This window comes from Chelmon rostratus, chromosome 9 (assembly GCF_017976325.1).
Source record: "Chelmon rostratus isolate fCheRos1 chromosome 9, fCheRos1.pri, whole genome shotgun sequence".
NCBI classification, from domain to species: domain Eukaryota; kingdom Metazoa; phylum Chordata; class Actinopteri; order Chaetodontiformes; family Chaetodontidae; genus Chelmon; species Chelmon rostratus.
In genome coordinates this window covers 17,351,415-17,369,473 of record NC_055666.1, presented here as the reverse complement: position 1 = coordinate 17,369,473, position 18,059 = coordinate 17,351,415, and the positions used below count along the sequence as shown (strand labels likewise).

At 42.3% G+C, this 18,059-nt stretch overlaps 2 protein-coding genes across 3 annotated transcripts; both read left to right on the top strand.

Moving 5' to 3' along the window:
- Window positions 1-5,135: 5,135 nt before the first annotated feature.
- slc25a43 (solute carrier family 25 member 43) lies at window positions 5,136-10,370 on the top strand. 2 transcript variants are annotated; one of them, XM_041944318.1, is made up of 5 exons: window positions 5,136-5,577; window positions 6,834-7,075; window positions 7,253-7,425; window positions 9,062-9,196; window positions 9,698-10,370. In XM_041944318.1, exons 1-5 carry the CDS (start codon window positions 5,306-5,308, stop codon window positions 9,908-9,910), a joined length of 1,035 nt encoding a protein of 344 aa, XP_041800252.1. In that variant the 5' UTR covers window positions 5,136-5,305; the 3' UTR covers window positions 9,911-10,370. The 2 variants fall into 2 exon arrangements, with proteins under 2 accessions (XP_041800252.1, XP_041800253.1); XM_041944319.1 differs by having other exon boundaries at window positions 5,435-6,090.
- Window positions 10,371-11,699: 1,329 nt separating this feature from the next.
- LOC121611177 (ADP/ATP translocase 2) lies at window positions 11,700-13,829 on the top strand. The gene is made up of 4 exons (XM_041943571.1): window positions 11,700-11,902; window positions 12,574-13,060; window positions 13,168-13,308; window positions 13,412-13,829. Exons 1-4 carry the CDS (start codon window positions 11,792-11,794, stop codon window positions 13,567-13,569), a joined length of 897 nt encoding a protein of 298 aa, XP_041799505.1. The 5' UTR covers window positions 11,700-11,791; the 3' UTR covers window positions 13,570-13,829.
- Window positions 13,830-18,059: the final 4,230 nt, after the last annotated feature.

The window sequence follows — 18,059 nt, the reverse complement described above, 5'->3', positions numbered from 1 at the left end:
TAAGTGAGAGAGAGAGAGATCCACTATGGAGAGCGGTTTTCTTTCTGCTGGTGTACTGTAGACTGTTGCTCCTGTTTTATCTGCTACTCTGCCTGCTGCTGTTTTCTCCAGCGCTACATGTTGCCTGTTGCCCACTCATTGCCCAGATGTTTTATTCTTGTGGCCACTGTGTATTGATGGTATTGTCCAATATCTCTGTGTTTGTGTGTTTGATAAAAAGCATAATGAAAATACTGTTAAAGAAAACATAATTTAACCCAAAATCTGTGTTGTTCTGTTTAACCCAAACAGTTTCTTCAGTAGAAATATCGAGATCAGTAAAAGTAGAAATACCACAGTCTGAAAATACGTTGTTAAAGTCAAATTCAAATGGCACAAAAGAAACTTCAAAAAGTCAGCAATCTATTCACTTTAAGTATTAAAATCAAATTGATTCAATCTGCAGGTTATTACACGGTGTGTGATGCACATAACACACCTGCAGAGGAGATTGCACCCCCCACCCCACCCACAAATGATACAGTCTCCTCTGCTCTCCACTCAGCCCTCACATATCTAAACACAAGACTCTTATGTGAGAATGTTGTTCACAGACTTTAGTTCAGCATTCAGCACTGTCATCCTTCAGCAGATGGTGAAACTGGACTGGCTGGGCCTGAGTGCCTCTCTCTGTATTTAGGTGCCGCACTTTTTTACTGAGATGTCACAAGCAGTCCAGGTTGGCAGCAAAACATCGAGCACCATCACACAGAGCACACGGGCCCCGCAAGGATGTGTGCTCAACCAACCCACAGCGCCATTCACCTCATAAAATGTGCTGACGAGACAACTGTGGTAGGTCTCATCAGCAACAACGATGAGACTAACTACAGTAAAGAGGTGAACCAATTGGCCATGTGTTGCAGAGATAATGATCTCTCCCTGAATGCGGGACAAAAAAAAAGGTTTCTTATTGACTTCCGGAGAACCCGTACTAACCACAAATCTTACCATAAATTGGTGGCGAGGGTGAGCAGCGCCAAATGTGGACAAAAAACACTGCATCACTGACCAAGAAAGCCCGGCAGCACCTCTACTTCCTCTGAAAATTAAAGAGCGCGAAAGCCACAGCATCCATCGTGTGCTCTTTCTACCGAGGCTCCATTGAAAGTACCCTGACCAGCTGCATCAATATGTGGTATAGGAGCTGCACTGCCTTCAACTGAAAGACTCTGCAGTGCATAGTGAATACAGCTGGAAAAATCATTGGTGCCTCACTCCCCACCCGCCTTACGTGCAAAGCAATCAGCATTGTGGGCAACTCAACACATGCCTAATACAGCATTCTCAGCCTCCTATCATGTGGAAGAACATACCAGAGCCTCAGCATGTGCTCCACCAGACTGAGTCACAATGTCTTTGTATGTCCTGTACATATGGTGCAATTGACAGTAAAGTTGACTTGATTTCTAAAAATATCTGTCACCAAACTTGTCCTTTAATTTTCAAGCCCTACACCTCACCGAGCCTAGTTCTGTAAAAGGGAGAGATGCTTTATTTACAAGTACATGGGTATCTGCTCTTTTGTTTTTAACTGTTGCTAAGGAGAAACCGGGGACATTTTACAGCAGCTTGCTAACCCCTCTTCTGACCAGTCCAGGCAAAAAAATCCTGCTTCCTTCTTGCCTTGGGCAAGGCAGCATGGTATTTGGTTCAAGCCACAGCTTGCACTGCAGCTCCAGGTCCTGTCTGGCCTTCACATGACGGCTTTTAATCAATGACCTATGAGACAGAACCCACCAGACCACACTGTGACATTCACACTTCTGCAGTGGGCTCGCAGTCATTTGTGGGTTTTTTAATGTATTACCCAGTCACGTCTTACATCGCTAAAGATCTGCTGCATCATAAAACGGATCTGTCTCCTTTGTTATACTATTAATATAATAAAAAATAATTGGTTGGTCACTTAACTGGTTCAGAACGCAGCAGCACGTCTCATCTCCAACTCCTCAAAACACGCACACATCACCCCGGTCCTCCAAGCGCTCCACTGGCTCCCGGTACGTTTCAGAGTCCAGTACAAGGTCCTGCTTTTGGTCTTCAAGGCCATAAATGGACAGGCCCCTGTCTACATCAAAGAGCTACTGGCAATTTATCAACCTGCCAGGACTCTCCGCTCATCGAAAAACGCACTTGTACCGCCTGGCATTTAATGCTTAGTCTGTTTATGACTGTGTGTTTTTTAAAATTCTTTTTACTTGTTTTAATTTATTTTATTTATTTGTTGTTTTTATTCTTCTTTGTTAAGTGCCTTGTGCTCCTTTTGGATGCTGGAAGGCGCTATAGGAATAAAGTTTGATTGATTGATTAACTTTATCTGAAAATGAGACATTATTTGCATTTTCTGGTTAAAAAATATAGTTAAACATGCTAAGAATGCTACAATAGTGTGACAACCTCAGGACAACAAGCCTGTATGTTTGTGTGTGTACACTGGAAGAGTCTTTCCAGTCTTCCCTGTGTAAATATGTTTAGCCCCAGATGTTCTTCAAGGACCCTTGTTTGTACCTGCCGTGTCGTTCTGCTCGTCCACCCAGCATGACACCTTGTATGTAGCCCAGGATCAGCCCCTCCAACATCAAAAGACCTTGGTGATTCTTATCAGATAATATTCTTGTCCGCCTTCCCTCCTCCTTGAGTTCAGCCTCCTCACACTGTTGACCTGAACCATGCACGCTGTTCCTTATGGCCCTTTTGCCTGTCCTCATCTTATCACCATGATGGCCAGGTCATGATAAAGCAGGTCCGGCCTCAGGACAGAAGGAGGGTACTGTCCAATGTTCTAAACCTCCTCAGTTGCATAACTCGAACATTTTAGGGCATGTGGTACTGTGTTTTACAAACATGCAAAAGGCACAAGTGAAATATGTCTCACCATTAAAATTTTAAATCACGACTGTGTACATTGTAGATCAGTTTAAGTGTCTGCACACATGAAAGAACCATGTCAGTATGACTTAACTTTTTTATTTTTAATGTTGTAGCTATCAGTTTGGTTTCATGTGTATCAGAATTTGCATCATGATTACATCTGATCTTTTGCTGCCATCATCCTAGTTCAAAATGAAATGGGAATCCCGTGCAGGTGGACACATAGTCCTCTCAAAGCCGGGCAGTCTCGAAGCTTGGGTAGAGCCACAAAATGTACAGCCTTAGGGAAACAATCAACTATTATCAGAATCGCTGTGTTACCTTGAGATGGAGAAAGACTCATCAAGACATCCAGAGCAATATGGGACCAGGGGTGTCAGGGTACAGACAATGGTTGAAGCAGGCTGGCCAGAGGATGGTGGGATGCCTATTTCTGGGCACATACTGCGCATGCTCAGATGTATTCTCGGGTGTCTGAATCCATGGTCGGTATATCCAGTAGGTTCTCTGAAGGAAGCACAACATGCAGTAAATACTTGGAGTACAGGTGAAATGTACAGTGTGGGCCCAGTGCAGAACTTGCTAGTGGACTGAATCAGGAATACACATGTGGTCAAGGGTCGGTAGGTAAGGGTAAAATTGAATGGACCAAAAAAAAGTGCCCACTGAGCCTGGTACGAGTTGAGATGTTTTGCTGTTTTGATATAGTACACCACTAACATGCAAAACTCTCACACTCCTGGATCCCTGTCTCAGAGTTGGCAATCAGCTACATGCCACTCGCATGTGGTCCGTATGATAAAACACATTTGTTAGGCTGTGCATGAACTGCTCATAGGAAAAAGAGGAGATAGGTTGGCAAGCCAATAAAACCTCAGCCCAATCTAATGCCCTGTCCTGTTACAGTCCGACCACAAAATATAACTTGTTGGCATCTGAGGAGAATGTGAGTGGCTGCTGGCTGAAGACCAAGGGGCACTGGAGGATATACAATATGATAATATGATGAAATATTCATGGATTAAAAAAAAACCATAGCTCCAACCACATCCAGCTAGAAGATTAAGATGCTGCTCAAATATTAATGCATCAGCAATAGTAATCCAATCGTAGAGTGAGCCTTTATTGATCCCCAGAGAGAAACTTAAGGTGTTGTGGCAGCACACAGAAATAAGTAACAAATAAAAAGTAGAAAATAAATAAAAGTATATAAAACAAAGATAAGACAAAAAAGTATGTAAGTAGTATGTAGTATGTAAGATCCTATATAAATAGGTGAAATTTGATTATGTAGTTTAACACCATATAAAGCATAATACAGCAATATGAGTACCATAATAAAGTATGAGTATAGCATAGTGCATTGTATACGAAATAAAAATAACAAAATTCAGCTTTTATTTGAACAAAGGGTTTGGATATTTGTTTCACCATTGTTTAGCTGCTAAACAAAACATCTGTGCCAACGACCACCGAGGAGCCTCAGCCGTATCAACAGTAACCCAGGGCACAGTCATAAATACATCAACAGTATCTACTGACTGTAAGCTGTAGTGAAGCTACCACATGCGGTCGGTGTCCTCCCTTAGGACACGTGTACACGTAAACACCACCGCATCCTGAATCGGCAAACCGCTGCCCTACACCTGTACACTGTATTGATTACACACACACACACACACACACACACACACACACACACACACACACACACACACACACACACACACATACACACACACACACTTGGTTCGAGTCTTTCATTTGCTCCTGAAGTGTAGGCGACTGAACCCGACCTTGAAGATGTTCTGATACAGTTAATGTCAATGAATTTGCACATATATAACAACAGAACACAAAGGCGAATGGTAATATCACGATGGACGTGACAGTAGTAAAAAAAAGGTGCTTATTCTGCAAAAACTCTTTAATCATAAACATCACTGACAGATTGATAATGATATTAAAGAGATTGTGAGAGTAATAGTTGGTTTCAGCTCAAATTCAATTACTATCAAACAGAAAAAACAGCAAATTGTCACATTTGAGAAGCTTGAACCTCTTTTTTCCCTCATAATGTATCTTGATTATTGAAGATTGTTGATTTTCTGTTTGTCATCTGTGCCAACGACCACACATTGTATGCTACAATAGAGTTCAAGGCTTTCCAGTTTTAAAAGCAGTTCCCAGAGCGCCCTCTAGCCTCACTGAGACTTCAGTCCAGCTCACCTCCTGCACCGTCACATAACACCGCTGGTCAGGACAGGAGACTGAGACCTCCTCGGCCTCTGTATTTACATGTCTGACCTGCGGTAACAAATCCTTTCCCGTCCCTCCGAGAAGACCGAAACCATCGCAGGAAGCCAACAGTTCAGAGGAGGGCCAAACAGTGATGGCCTCCGTTAAAAAGGACAACAGGCTGACGAGCTCTCAAAGCTTTATGTGCGTCGGTTTCGCCGGCTTTTTCAGTAAAACCGTCACGTCGCCTTTGGAGGTGGTTAAAATCAAGAGTCAGGTGGGCACTTTTCACTGCAAGAGAGGTTTCTGGCAGAGTTTTCTTCTCATCTACCACAATGAGGGACTTCGAGGCTTTTGGAAAGGAAATCTCGCCTCTTGTGTGCGGTTGTTCCCCTACACCGCAGTTCATCTCACAACATACAAAAAGTAAGTGAAGTTGATTGTAAAGTTGACGCCGTTTTTGTCACGTATTGTGTCGACTTAAAACCCCCTCTTGTTGTTGTCATCTGGCTTTTGCCCTGTGTTTATGCTAGCTAAATTAGCTTGTTAGCCAACTTGGTCAGCTGACGCTGAGTTAGCGAGTTTGAGTTGTTGAGAACAGTGTAAAAGATAAGCTGACATATATTAACATCATTAGTTGAAATCATGATCATAACGTCAGTTGTTTCTTACGATACATGATAAAGGGGTTCATTTAAACAGTTTGTTGACATCAGTTAAAGATGTACTTCCTTTTTAATCTCACGAGGCGCACCTTCTATTTTCAGCCAATCAGAAAGCTGTATTTGCTCATTCGATGTTCGTAAACCGGGTTTCTTTGGTCACGAGTCCTGTCTTACAGGTGGTTTGTGTTCGGAGAATCTGCAACATCTACCGTCAGCCTAAGCGGAAGCGTTGCCTGCGAGACTGTACTCCGGACACAATAAACCTAAATGTGTGGTGCGTTACTACAGGACAAATGTAGAAATGCCGGAAGCGTGACTGATATGTACATGAACAAACCGGCCAGCGAGGAGCCTCAGCCGTATCAACAGTAACCCAGGGCACAGTCATAAATACATCAACAGTATCTACTGACTTCAAGCTGTAGTAAAGCTACCACATGTGGTCGGTGTCCTCCCTTAGGACACGTGTACACGTAAACACCACCGCATCCTGAATCGGCAAACCGCTGCCCTACACCTGTACACTGTATTGATTACACACACACACACACACACTTGGTTCGAGTCATTCATTTGCTCCTGAAGTGTAGGCGACTGAACCCGACCTTGAAGATGTTCTGATACAGTTAATGTTAATGAATTTGCACATATATAACAACAGAACACAAAGGCGAATGGTGATATCACAATGGACGTTACAGTAGTAAAAAAAAAAAGGTGCCTATTCTGCAGATTTAAAGAGATTGTGAGAGAAATAGTTGGTTTCAGCCCAAATTCAATTACTATCAAACAGAAAAACTGCAAATTGTCACATTTGAGAAGCTTGAACCAGGAAGTGTTTTCCTCTTTTTTTTCCTCATAATGTATCTTGATTATTGAAGATTGTTGATTTTCTGTTTGTCAACTAATCAACTAATGAACTGATCATCTCAACACTTGGATCGAACCAAAGGCAATACATTAGCAGAGAGGGGTTCTGCTAATAGAATTATAAACTTTGCCTTCCTCTGTGTCCAGGATAGTCCACCTCCACATGGATGAAGTGGGCTTCATCTCTCAGTGGAGGGCCATATTGGCTGGTGGACTGGCCGGCGTTGCAGCCGCCCTGCTCACGTACCCTCTGGAGGTGGCAGAAACCAGGCTTATCGCTCAGAACTGCAGACAGCCCACGTACATTGGTGTAGTTCACAGTCTCTCAAAGATCTACAAGCATGAAGGACTGCGTGCTCTCTACAGGGGCTTTTCCCTCACTTTGTTGGGTGTGTTTCATGTTCATACAAATGAGTTCATTTCCTGTGGGTGGTGTTAAGATATCAGATACTAATGTTGTTAAAATTACTTTGCTTTTCATTCATTACACTGTGGAAGTTAGTATTTATGTGAGCTGACAGTGATGGAATTAGCTGTAACTTGCATTACATTTCATTTATCTGCAGGTGCTTTCCCCTTTTCTATCGGATGCTATGCGGTCCACATGAACTTGGACAGGCTCTGGCAGGAGCCTCCTTTTCGCTTCACTCCCCTCCAGAACTTCATTAATGGCTGTCTGGCAGCAGGGGTGGCCCAAACCCTCTCCTACCCCTTTGAAACTGTAAAGCGGAAGATGCAGGTAATTTCCCTCCAGAACACTTGTGCATGTAGGTTTTGGTTTAAAGGAGAAGTGACAACAAACAGCCTAAAAAAAACAGAAACTGGAATTAATTACAGAAATTAAAAAAGTGGAAAAAATACAGAAACCATTGAAGCTGCCTGCTTTTAATCCATTATTGTAATGATTGGGATCATTTTTATGGCCTTTTAAAAAAGTAAATTAGTTAATATTCATTAGAAAGAACAATATTTCCAGTTGAACTCAGTGTGCCTGTAATCAACTGCATAGAGATGAAACTAATAGATTTACTACAACTAATTTACCTCATATTCATATCTTAATAATGCTATTCATATCTGTTATATATTTTTGATCATTAATAAAACCTTACAATTGTGAAAGTAATTTAATAAAACAAGTTTACAGTGTAGTAGGTTCTGTGTGGTCAGTGTATTACCACCTTTAGTCCATAAGGGGGCAGTGGGAGTGTACCTAAAGTGAGTTTACCCTTACTTGGTCCCTCAGTGGTTGCAGACATAGTTCAAAGTTTAAATAGGAAGATTCTTAGTTGTAAGATTTCAAATCGACCTTCAGTTTGTCTGTATTTGTAGAATCAGAGCATTATGAAAACACATTGGTCTGCACCGCGTTTTACCTTATATGATGTTTGAGATGCTTTCAGCATGTTCAGAAGGACACACGTGGAACAATGGCGCGGCAAAGGACAGAATACTGCATCCGGTTTTATCAGCCTATTATTAGCTGCCACAAGGTTCCACAGCAGCTGAGAATGTGAATGTGTCGCGGCTCTGCAGAAGCTATAGATAAGTTCTCTAAAGTTGGCCAGTAACTACCAGACAGTAGGCAAGCTGAGAGTTGTGTGTGTCCACACACGTGTGACGTCACAAGTATGTCACCTTGCATTAAAGAACAGTGTTACATGGTTATTTAATGGAGGGATTTAGCTCGTGTCAGTGTCTCAGAGTTAAACATTGAATGTCAGGCAGAGAATAGCTGATCAGAAAACAGCTGAGGATGTTTGCAGAAGCTTAGGGTAATGACTTAAGCTAAGAATTGTTTAACTCGCTGGTTAGTTTGATGTTTCCTCTACAAATGAAGCTGCTTGAATAATCTAACGCCCCCATGGCTGCATGTTCCCTTTGGGAACCATGAAACTCTAAAGATACATTTCCTCTGTCACATGACAGTCAGCCTGCAGAGTTGTTGATGTGGTTGACAAAAGAGCACAGGACACAGTGTGACTGTCTCATACACGACGGGTCTCGTGAGCTTTCATACGCTGTTAACCAACATCATAATGTCTTTTTAAAATTTCCTGATACTGTTAACTGGGTTATAGTAAAGTTCTCATCTCCAGCACTTATTTTTTTTCACTTAACCCTGAAAAGGACATGAAAAGGATGTTAATTGCTATAAAAGTTGAAATGAGAAGTTGATCAGTAGATTTGACATCATATCAGAGTTAAGAAGCACCCGCTGATCACAGAACAGTCCTGAATTGAGCAGCAGTGTGAGCTTTCCTTCACTGTGTTACTTATTAACAAATGCTTCCCTGAAATTGCGTAAGTTTATAGACGCAATCAGACATGTTTCTGATTCACTGCCGCTCATTTTCACTCTGATCTTTTCTCAGGCGCAGAGTGCCCGTCTTCCCCATTTTGGTGGAGTGGACGTCCATTTTAGTGGAATGATTGACTGTTTCATACAGGTTGTTAGACACAAGGGCGTCCTCTCGCTGTGGAACGGCCTCACTGCCAGCACAATAAAGGTACTGGGCTTCTTTTATTGATAGACCCATTTGTCATATGGATAGAGTAGTGGTCTGCTTGTGCTACATACAAATAACAGGAACTGAAATTAGTGCACAAGCTTCGGAACATGAGTGACTTTATGACAGTGAATGATTTGTAGCCCGTAGCCATAAGGGAGATTGAGGAGGGGGGGGGGGGGGGGGGCATGGAAAGCAATGTTCAGTGTGTAATTCATAGCATGAATATCACGAGCAAGGTGAACAAAGTCTGTCTCTGGAACAGCATGCCCCACTCTCCTATTTCAGCTGCAAATGTCACGATAGTTGTCCGTTGTTGTAAAAATGTAAAGCTGTGTCATGGGCAGCTGAATGAAAATAAAGCAGTTAAGCAAGTTGTAAATCAGTAAGCAACCTTCTCTGTGTGGATCCATAGTAAAGGCTTTTAATCATGACTCTAAGTGTTGGCTTTATACTGAAAGACACTCATCTCTATGTCCCAACCTCCTCATCCCTTCACAGATTATTCCCTACTTTGGCCTTCTTTTCACCTGCTTCGAGATGTGCAAGCAGGTTTGCCTTTACCGCAACGGGTACATCGTCTCACCCCTGAGCTACAAGCTCGCACCGGGGGTTGACCAGAGCCTCGGGCCGTATGAGCTGGAAGAGGTGAAGCGCTACTTAAAAAACAGAAACTTTGGGTCAGGACAGTCGTCTTTTGGAAACCGTTGGTGAAAGGTCATATGGGAAGATTGGAAAAATATTGACTTCTGACCACCAAAGTGAGTTATTTCCTGGACTGAAGTACTTCAGAGGCCTGTGTCTGAAATAATGACATAGCATTGTGTTTCATTTCAGATATAAAGTTATATCTACATTATGTCCTGTCAGCAAAGGCCTACCTCTTACAGAATATTGTTATTTTACAGTATTGTTTCATGAATTGTTCACTGACACATCATGTGACTGTTTTTAACCAAATATTATGTGCCTTGAGCTTTAGTTATTTATTTTGAGTCTAACTTCAGTTATTGTGTTGTTGACATCAAATAGTGCCATAGTTTATTCTCATAGGTTGCACATTTTCTTACTATGCTTACATGATAGATTGTATTTTTAATGAACAATAGATGTAAAATTCTAATGTTTCATAAGTTTGAATAGGTTATGAACATTAAAATTTGACTGGCATGTGTACTTTTATATGTTTTTGAAAATCTTGATTGTCCCCTTGATGTTCTGAAAAAAAGCTCTCTCTTGGGTGCCGCTATGGTCAATAAAACATGATAATGTACCATCTACATTGGCCCAATGTGCAAGAAAACGTAATAAAATGCCACTGAGTGCACCCTTCCAGTGAAAAAAACGTGATGAAGTGCAGTCTTGGGTACCTTCCAGTAGAGAAAATGTGATAAGGTGCCCTCTAGACTGTCCTTCCAGTGGACAAAATATGTTAATGTGCCCCCTATAGTGCCCTTCCAGAGGAGAAAATGTGGTGATGTGCCCTTCTGGTGGAGAAAACATGATGCGGTGTCATATAAGCTGCCCTCCATGATAAAAAATACGTTGGCCTAGACAACCCTTTAAGTGGTTAAATAGTTCATAGTTCCCTGTGTTTTAATTACAAGGGTGTAATAGTAATACTTTGAATCTGAGCCATGTCATAAAACAATTTAAATTTTAACCAGGTTCGGACCTGTTAAACATTAAATGCATCACAGCTTTCTGCAGGCTGGTGCCCCGCTGAATGCAGCTGGTGCCTTTTTTTTTTTTTTTTTTTGCACTGCAGCCACTCAAACAGCCCGAGTTTGCCACTGCATCAGAGAGATTAAACTAATGACTCACTGAAGTTCAGCATTACAAGTGATGTTTCTTTCTTCATTTGAGACATTTACTTCAGTGAATGACTTCACTTTGCCCTGTCGTAAAAACACAACTCGATGTCTGTTAATATTGTAACCTGGTTCCAAAGAATGATCTAGTGTCTCAGGCTGATTTGTGATAAAGGAAACACTGGTGGTCAGACTTGAATCAAGCTGATTTGGTATGCAGGCAATATAATAATACTGTCTCATCAGCCTGCTGACACAGGGTTTGCATGGAATCAGTCAGCTGGTTCAGTTGTGTCCTGCTTGTCCATACTGTGAGAAACTGAGTGACAGCCACAGAACATTAACAGATGGGATGACCTTTACACACCATAGCTTTTAGGCCTCAGCTGCTTCAAAGGTGACATTTGACACAACCTTGAGTGAACTCTGATCCAAAAGTGACTTTAACGACAGCGTCCCCTGAAATCTGCCGAGATGCGATTCAATCAGAATATCGACGCAACTCATTGAGTAAACTTTGCTTCTTGTTGGACAGGTAACAGCAATGGTTGTCACGATGTACTTCAGTGATGGCACAGCACCAAATCTGAATCAAAGGGCATCCGCCGGCCCCGCCCACTACTCCCGCGGCCGACCAATGAGACGCCGGAGTCGAAGTTCACGGGTTTTCTCGCGCTCGGTCTTCTTAAATCCCCTCTCTTCCAGATTGGAGTCGGCCATTTCAACTCCGCAGGCAAACCCCAGCGACAGAAGTGAGCGGGACTCCGTCTGATAACACCTGAAGATGAGTGAGACAGCTATTTCCTTCGCCAAGGACTTCTTGGCTGGTGGTATTGCCGCTGCCATCTCCAAAACCGCAGTAGCCCCCATCGAGAGAGTCAAGCTTCTCCTCCAGGTAAGTGCGAACGTCATGTGTGATGACACTTCAGTTATAGCTGTTAGTTACATGCTGCCTGCTCCTGTCTGCAGCACAAGACCGCTGCTCATCATTTGCAGCATTTTCTTGCTGATGTTCTGGTAATTTCTAAGTGAAGGGCGCTGATTTCACCAAATGTCGCGATAAAGGAAATGATGTGAAGATGCTGCATTGTTAAGAGTGGGAACTGGAGTCTAAACATAGTGATTCCCAGCAGCTCTGTCAGAGGTTGGTGCAGCCACAGATGAATGAGCATAATCAGACCGGTTACGTAATAGACCGGCCAGCAAGCTGCAGTCTTGCCAGGCGAGGAGGCAGCGTGTTATAAAAGTCAGGCATGCGCATCCACTACGAGCATGGTGTTCAGAAGTGCCCAACTTGCATGACAGGTTTTTAGTTTGGCTTCACAACAAGCAGGCAAGGTCACAGTAAGATTTGCGCCATGGCCCTCCGCTGCTGCATTGGGCCTGGGTGCAGCAGCAGGAGGTGGGGCTGTGAATTGTTGAATGGATGCCATCAGAGTAGTACTCAGGCGCATGGTCTGTCAGACTGACACATGAGAATCATGGGAATTTGTGTCCTCGCTGATACTGATTCCACCTCCATCTTACTGTCTCTAATGCACTGCTGCACCTCTGCTTTAATTACAGGTACAACATGCCAGCAAACAGATTTCAGTGGACAAGCAGTACAAGGGCATTGTGGACTGTGTGGTCCGCATCCCCAAAGAGCAGGGCTTCCTCTCGTTCTGGAGGGGGAACCTGGCCAACGTCATCCGATACTTCCCCACTCAGGCCCTCAACTTTGCTTTCAAGGACAAGTACAAGAAGATTTTCCTTGACGGCGTGGACAAGCGCACGCAGTTCTGGAGATACTTTGCGGGTAACCTGGCGTCTGGCGGAGCGGCCGGAGCCACGTCGCTCTGCTTCGTCTACCCCCTCGACTTCGCCAGAACACGTCTGGCTGCTGATGTCGGCAAAGGCGGAAAGGAGCGTGAGTTCAAAGGCCTGGGAGACTGCTTGGTGAAGATCTTCAGGTCTGATGGCCTCAAGGGTCTGTACCAGGGCTTCAGCGTCTCAGTGCAGGGCATCATCATCTACAGAGCTGCTTACTTTGGCGTCTACGACACAGCAAAGGGTGAGTTTTCATTATTAGGCGTCTTAAAGCTTGATGTATCTCGTCTCAGTGGACTTCCTTGCATTTGAGACTTTAATTAACCTTCCTGATTGACATTTCTCTTACAGGCATGCTTCCAGACCCCAAGAACACACACATTTTTGTCAGCTGGATGATTGCTCAGTCCGTGACCGCGGTTGCTGGTCTCGTGTCCTACCCCTTTGATACCGTCCGTCGTCGTATGATGATGCAGTCTGGACGCAAAGGAGGTGATTAATAAACGCAATATGTCAAAGCATAACTTCCTGTTTTTGCTACAGTGTTAGCAGAGCACAGGTGTGATGTGTGTGTCATTGTGTTTTTACCCCTCAGCTGACATCATGTACACCGGCACCCTCGACTGCTGGAGGAAGATTGCGCGTGACGAGGGCTCCAAGGCCTTCTTCAAGGGAGCCTGGTCTAATGTGCTCAGAGGCATGGGTGGCGCCTTTGTACTTGTCTTGTATGACGAGCTTAAGAAAGTCATCTAAGTTATTTTTGTATGTCCGCTGTTCATGTTGTGAAGTTTAACTGTAACATATCTTGTACATTTGGATGGACTTAAATGGCGCGCTATATTTTTCGGGACCAACTAGTATTTTCTACTAGTTGTACCGGGGGAATCTGTTATGCACTCTTCTCTTGGCCCATGCTTTTTTTTTCTTTCTTGTTTCGACCCTCACCAGAATTTCATTCCCTGAACACAGGAACCTTACTGGAAAAAGAGAAATAAACACAACCTACTGAGTGACTCTCCTGTGTGGCTTTGAAAAGTAATGTTATACATGAAGGGTACCGTAACAGAGAGTGTGACCGAGTTTCCTGGCAGCTCACGTCCTCGACCGTTTGGCAGCCTCCTGTGTGAGACGTAAGCTTAGAGCTGCAGACGTCTCCCTGGATGTAGTTGGGGGCGATCCAAAATCAGCTGAGAAAGTTGACCTGCTAATATTTCAACCCAGGCGTGCTGGCTGAAAAGTGATAGGCAGGAAGTCGGGAGCTTCACCAGCATGATTTAACATATATTGATAGTTCAGCAGAACATTTGCACAAGTGGCTTCCTGTAGGGAAACAACCAGGCTTACCTGCAGTGAGGAGGATTATTCCAACCCTCTAAATATACTTTTATCTCCTGCCAGGCCTTGTCTGACTCCCACTGGTGTGACTGAGGACTTTAACCTTGAGCTGTCTGATCATTCAGCAGTATGACACACCTGTTCCAGATATTTACAATCACAGTCAAGTGATCATTAGATCGCTGCCAATTAAAGTGTGTGAAAACTTTATTCTGTATTCTCGCTGTTATAGAAGTAAAAGGCACCTCGAGGGGTTCTAGCTGGGTTTTGGGCTGGCACTGATGTGTATTTTAGGGGACGTCATAAACTGAATTCCTCCTGATACTTGATCTTGCCAGCTGTAAAGACGCACATGACTGGACAGGACATGGTGCACTTCTCAGTGTCTCTAAGCCGGGTGTGTGCTGGCCTTTCTGTAAGCTTTGTCTCAGTGCTGCCATTGTGTCAAAACAACTCTCCACGCTTTTCATTTTCCCATGTTTGACATCTGGAGTCTCTACAAAGGGTGTGCACTCGAACTGCATGGACTCTGACACACTGATATCCCGGCAATATACTGTCACTTTGTATTATGGACTGCATGCTGACTCTGAGGTCACAAGGCCACTTGGCAGCTTTGATCAGTCTTCATCCGTTTTCATCGACCACTTAACGGGAACATTATCCACTTCAGGATAAAGAGAATTGAGACACGGTTTCAATTAAGAGGCTGTTTGACGTGAGTGGTCTGAAATTCTTATTAGCAATGACTTGGAAACACGGCAGCACAGTCAAGTTTTCTGTCCGCCTTTAACATCACAGAAATCCTCCCTGAGCGTTCCTTCACTGCAGCTGTAATTACTCTTATTGAAAGTGTGACTACATCATTTGAGTCTGTGAGAATAAGTTATATTAGAGTCTAAAATATTAGTCCAGCTTTGAACCATTGTTCACGCTCGCAGTTCATCCGAAGTTTAACTCTGTCACTGGAGATGTCTCTGTCTAATATTTCCCCCACGTGATTCCTCACTTATGGGATATGAAACGTCCAAAATGAATAACTCCCAAAATTTCCTCTGCAGAATTTAATAAGGTTGAAATGCGAGAAAAATGAGCCACTTTGAAATAACGTGCACGTCTGACCCTTACGTCTTGCTTACGTTGAGATGAATGTGGTCACTCTGTGAACTTTTTAAAGCACTCTGATTTGGCGAGTAGACACAATCACTGCGTCGTCGACACTGAACCCGGACTCCTCTTGAACGGAGGACACAGCCCTCATTTTAGCAACACTATCAGATTACATGATTTGCTCAGCTGGACACGGTCTAATCTCCTTTCAGAGAGTCTTGGACGTAACCGCCGACCTAAGGAAATCAGTTTTAATACAGTTTTGACCACTCCATCCCCAAAAGCCCCTCTCAGCAGGTAGCACACAGCTAATCCTTCATTCATCAAGCTGCTCCATTACAACTTGTAAAAGGGATTAGTCAATCAGAAGCAACAGGGTTCACAGCCATTTACACACTGTCTGTCTGTGCGGGTTTAGATCCGCTTTGTCTACTCGAGGTCACAAGTCAGACAAGTGTTGTCTGTAAGTGTTCACTGTGACAAAGGAAATTTCTTTTACGAGTAGCTGAAATGATCCTAAATGTGCTGTGGAGTTGATTCAAAATTTTCAGTATTTAGAGAAAATAAGTCCTTACAACACATCTGTAAGATCTTCCTACAGATTGTGATTGTACAATTTATCAATATGTCTGCATTCCCCTATGAAAGTCTGACTACAGATCAAACCAGAAAGTAGTAAAGAGGGCACACAAGCCTCAGAGATTGAGGTCAGGGAGAGTTTTTTATCTTCCAACCATGATTTCAGTAAATGTTTCAGCTCTTCTGCTGGATGTATTTTCCCATTAGTAAATGTTCCAGTATTGCATATAGGAACACCTGCTGTAACTGAGGTTGAGGTGGATGGGGAAGTGTCCTTTACTGAAGCAAAAGTAGCAATAAGCATTGTACAAATATGCTCCGTCACAAGTCAAAGTCCTGTATTAAAAATCTAAAGGGACTTGATGGTCAGTATGCATATCCACACGGAGGTCTACGGATCACTGAAGCTACCCTCACACTAAAAGCCTTCTGTCAGGCAGCCTGTTGCATAATTTCAGCTGTTAGACTGAATTACGTCACGGCTCCACCAGGTCACGACCTCGGTGTTTTCCACGCATTCAGAAAAAACACACAGAGAGATGACCTATAAATAAATAGATACAAAAGCATGAACAGCAAAATGTACTTGAACAATTAACGTACAAGTACTTGTTGGCCACATTGGGTCCTTTCAGAGAGTTGTACTATTATGCATCTCACATTACTGGAATACTAGTACTGATGCTTTAACACATAAGTATGTATGTGTATGTATGTTGGAGCTGGTGGAGGTGGAGCGTATTTGATCTACTCTATATACTGTTGCATAGTTTGATCTACTGCACAGTATTATGAAACTGAAAGTCTCTCAAAACTGTACTTCAGTACAGGGCTTGAGTAAATGTAATTAGTTACTTTCGACCACTATTTATTAGTATACCAGCCAATGCTAAAGTCTGTAGTTTATAGGCATGAATATCACAGTCTATCCAGTAATTGTTGGGCTATTTCTGGAGTTTATTTACTGCATTTTTAATGTGTTTAATCATCATTTCCTCCTATGCAGACGTACGTTTTTGGAGATTTGGCTTTTCTGTGCTGCAAGTTGTTGAATTTACACTCAACGGTGAACAATAGGCTTATTCATCATGGCTTCCAGTGTTCTGATTGATAGTATATAATAAGTAAATAATACTCAGATCATCATAATACTGGTGCAAATCAAACTGTGTCTGGCTTTGGCTTTGTCCTGCAGGCAGTTGCAGAGCAGTCGTATCGCCACCTTGTGGCATTTACCTTGCTACTACTACTTTAAATCAATTTAGAGCCTTTGACGGTGTTGTTAAAATTTAGAGCCAATTTTATTGCTTCAGCAGCAACTTTTCATTTTTTGTCAAGATTACGTCAACAGTTTGGGTAATTTAGAGGGTAGAAAACAGTTCTGTACCAAAATCACTATCAATAAAGCTGATGTAATGTAATATACTGAGGTGTTTATTTGTTTGTTGTTTGTTTATTTTGTTGTATTTTGTTTGTATTTATTTATGGAGCCGAGGCCGTCATGAACTAAAAAACTGCAGACTTCTCCAAACATCAGCTCAGTTATTATTATATCAGTCTGGACAGTTTTAAGTGAATACATTTTGCCCTTATCAATGTGCAATCTCTTACTAATTTCTCATGTTCTCAGTTATTTAAAAAAAATAATTTTAAGATGATGAGTTCATGTTTTTGTGAGTCATACTGGACTGGACAGTCAGTCTCTAATACAACAGTGGTGGAGGGAAATGTTGCACGTTTTACTCCACTAAATTTATTTAACATCTATAGTTAGTATTTAAGACTATTAAAAACACTGATTGGCTAATAAAATCCAAAAATTTATTGTTAATCAATAATTAAAGATTAAACCAGTGGCTTGAGACCTTTCACAGCCTCTATGAGTTCAGATGTTTAGGAGCTATTAGCAGTTGAGTGTCCCCTGTAAACTTTTCATTTGATTTAAATATCTGTTTGAGGGACAAAGAGGTCAGATTATCCAGGATTTCACAAAAAACAAAGATCAGAGAATAGTCTAAAAGAGAAATAGAATATTAAATTGTGTCAGAATTTAGCTTTTTCTTCACTTGCACAGTAGCCCATTAATCATCTTATGACCCCAAATTGTATTTAAATTACTTAAAAGTAGCTACTCCTAAACCAGCTTCAACAGTAATATAATATAATATAATATAATATAATATAATATAATATAATATAATATAATATAATATATCAGT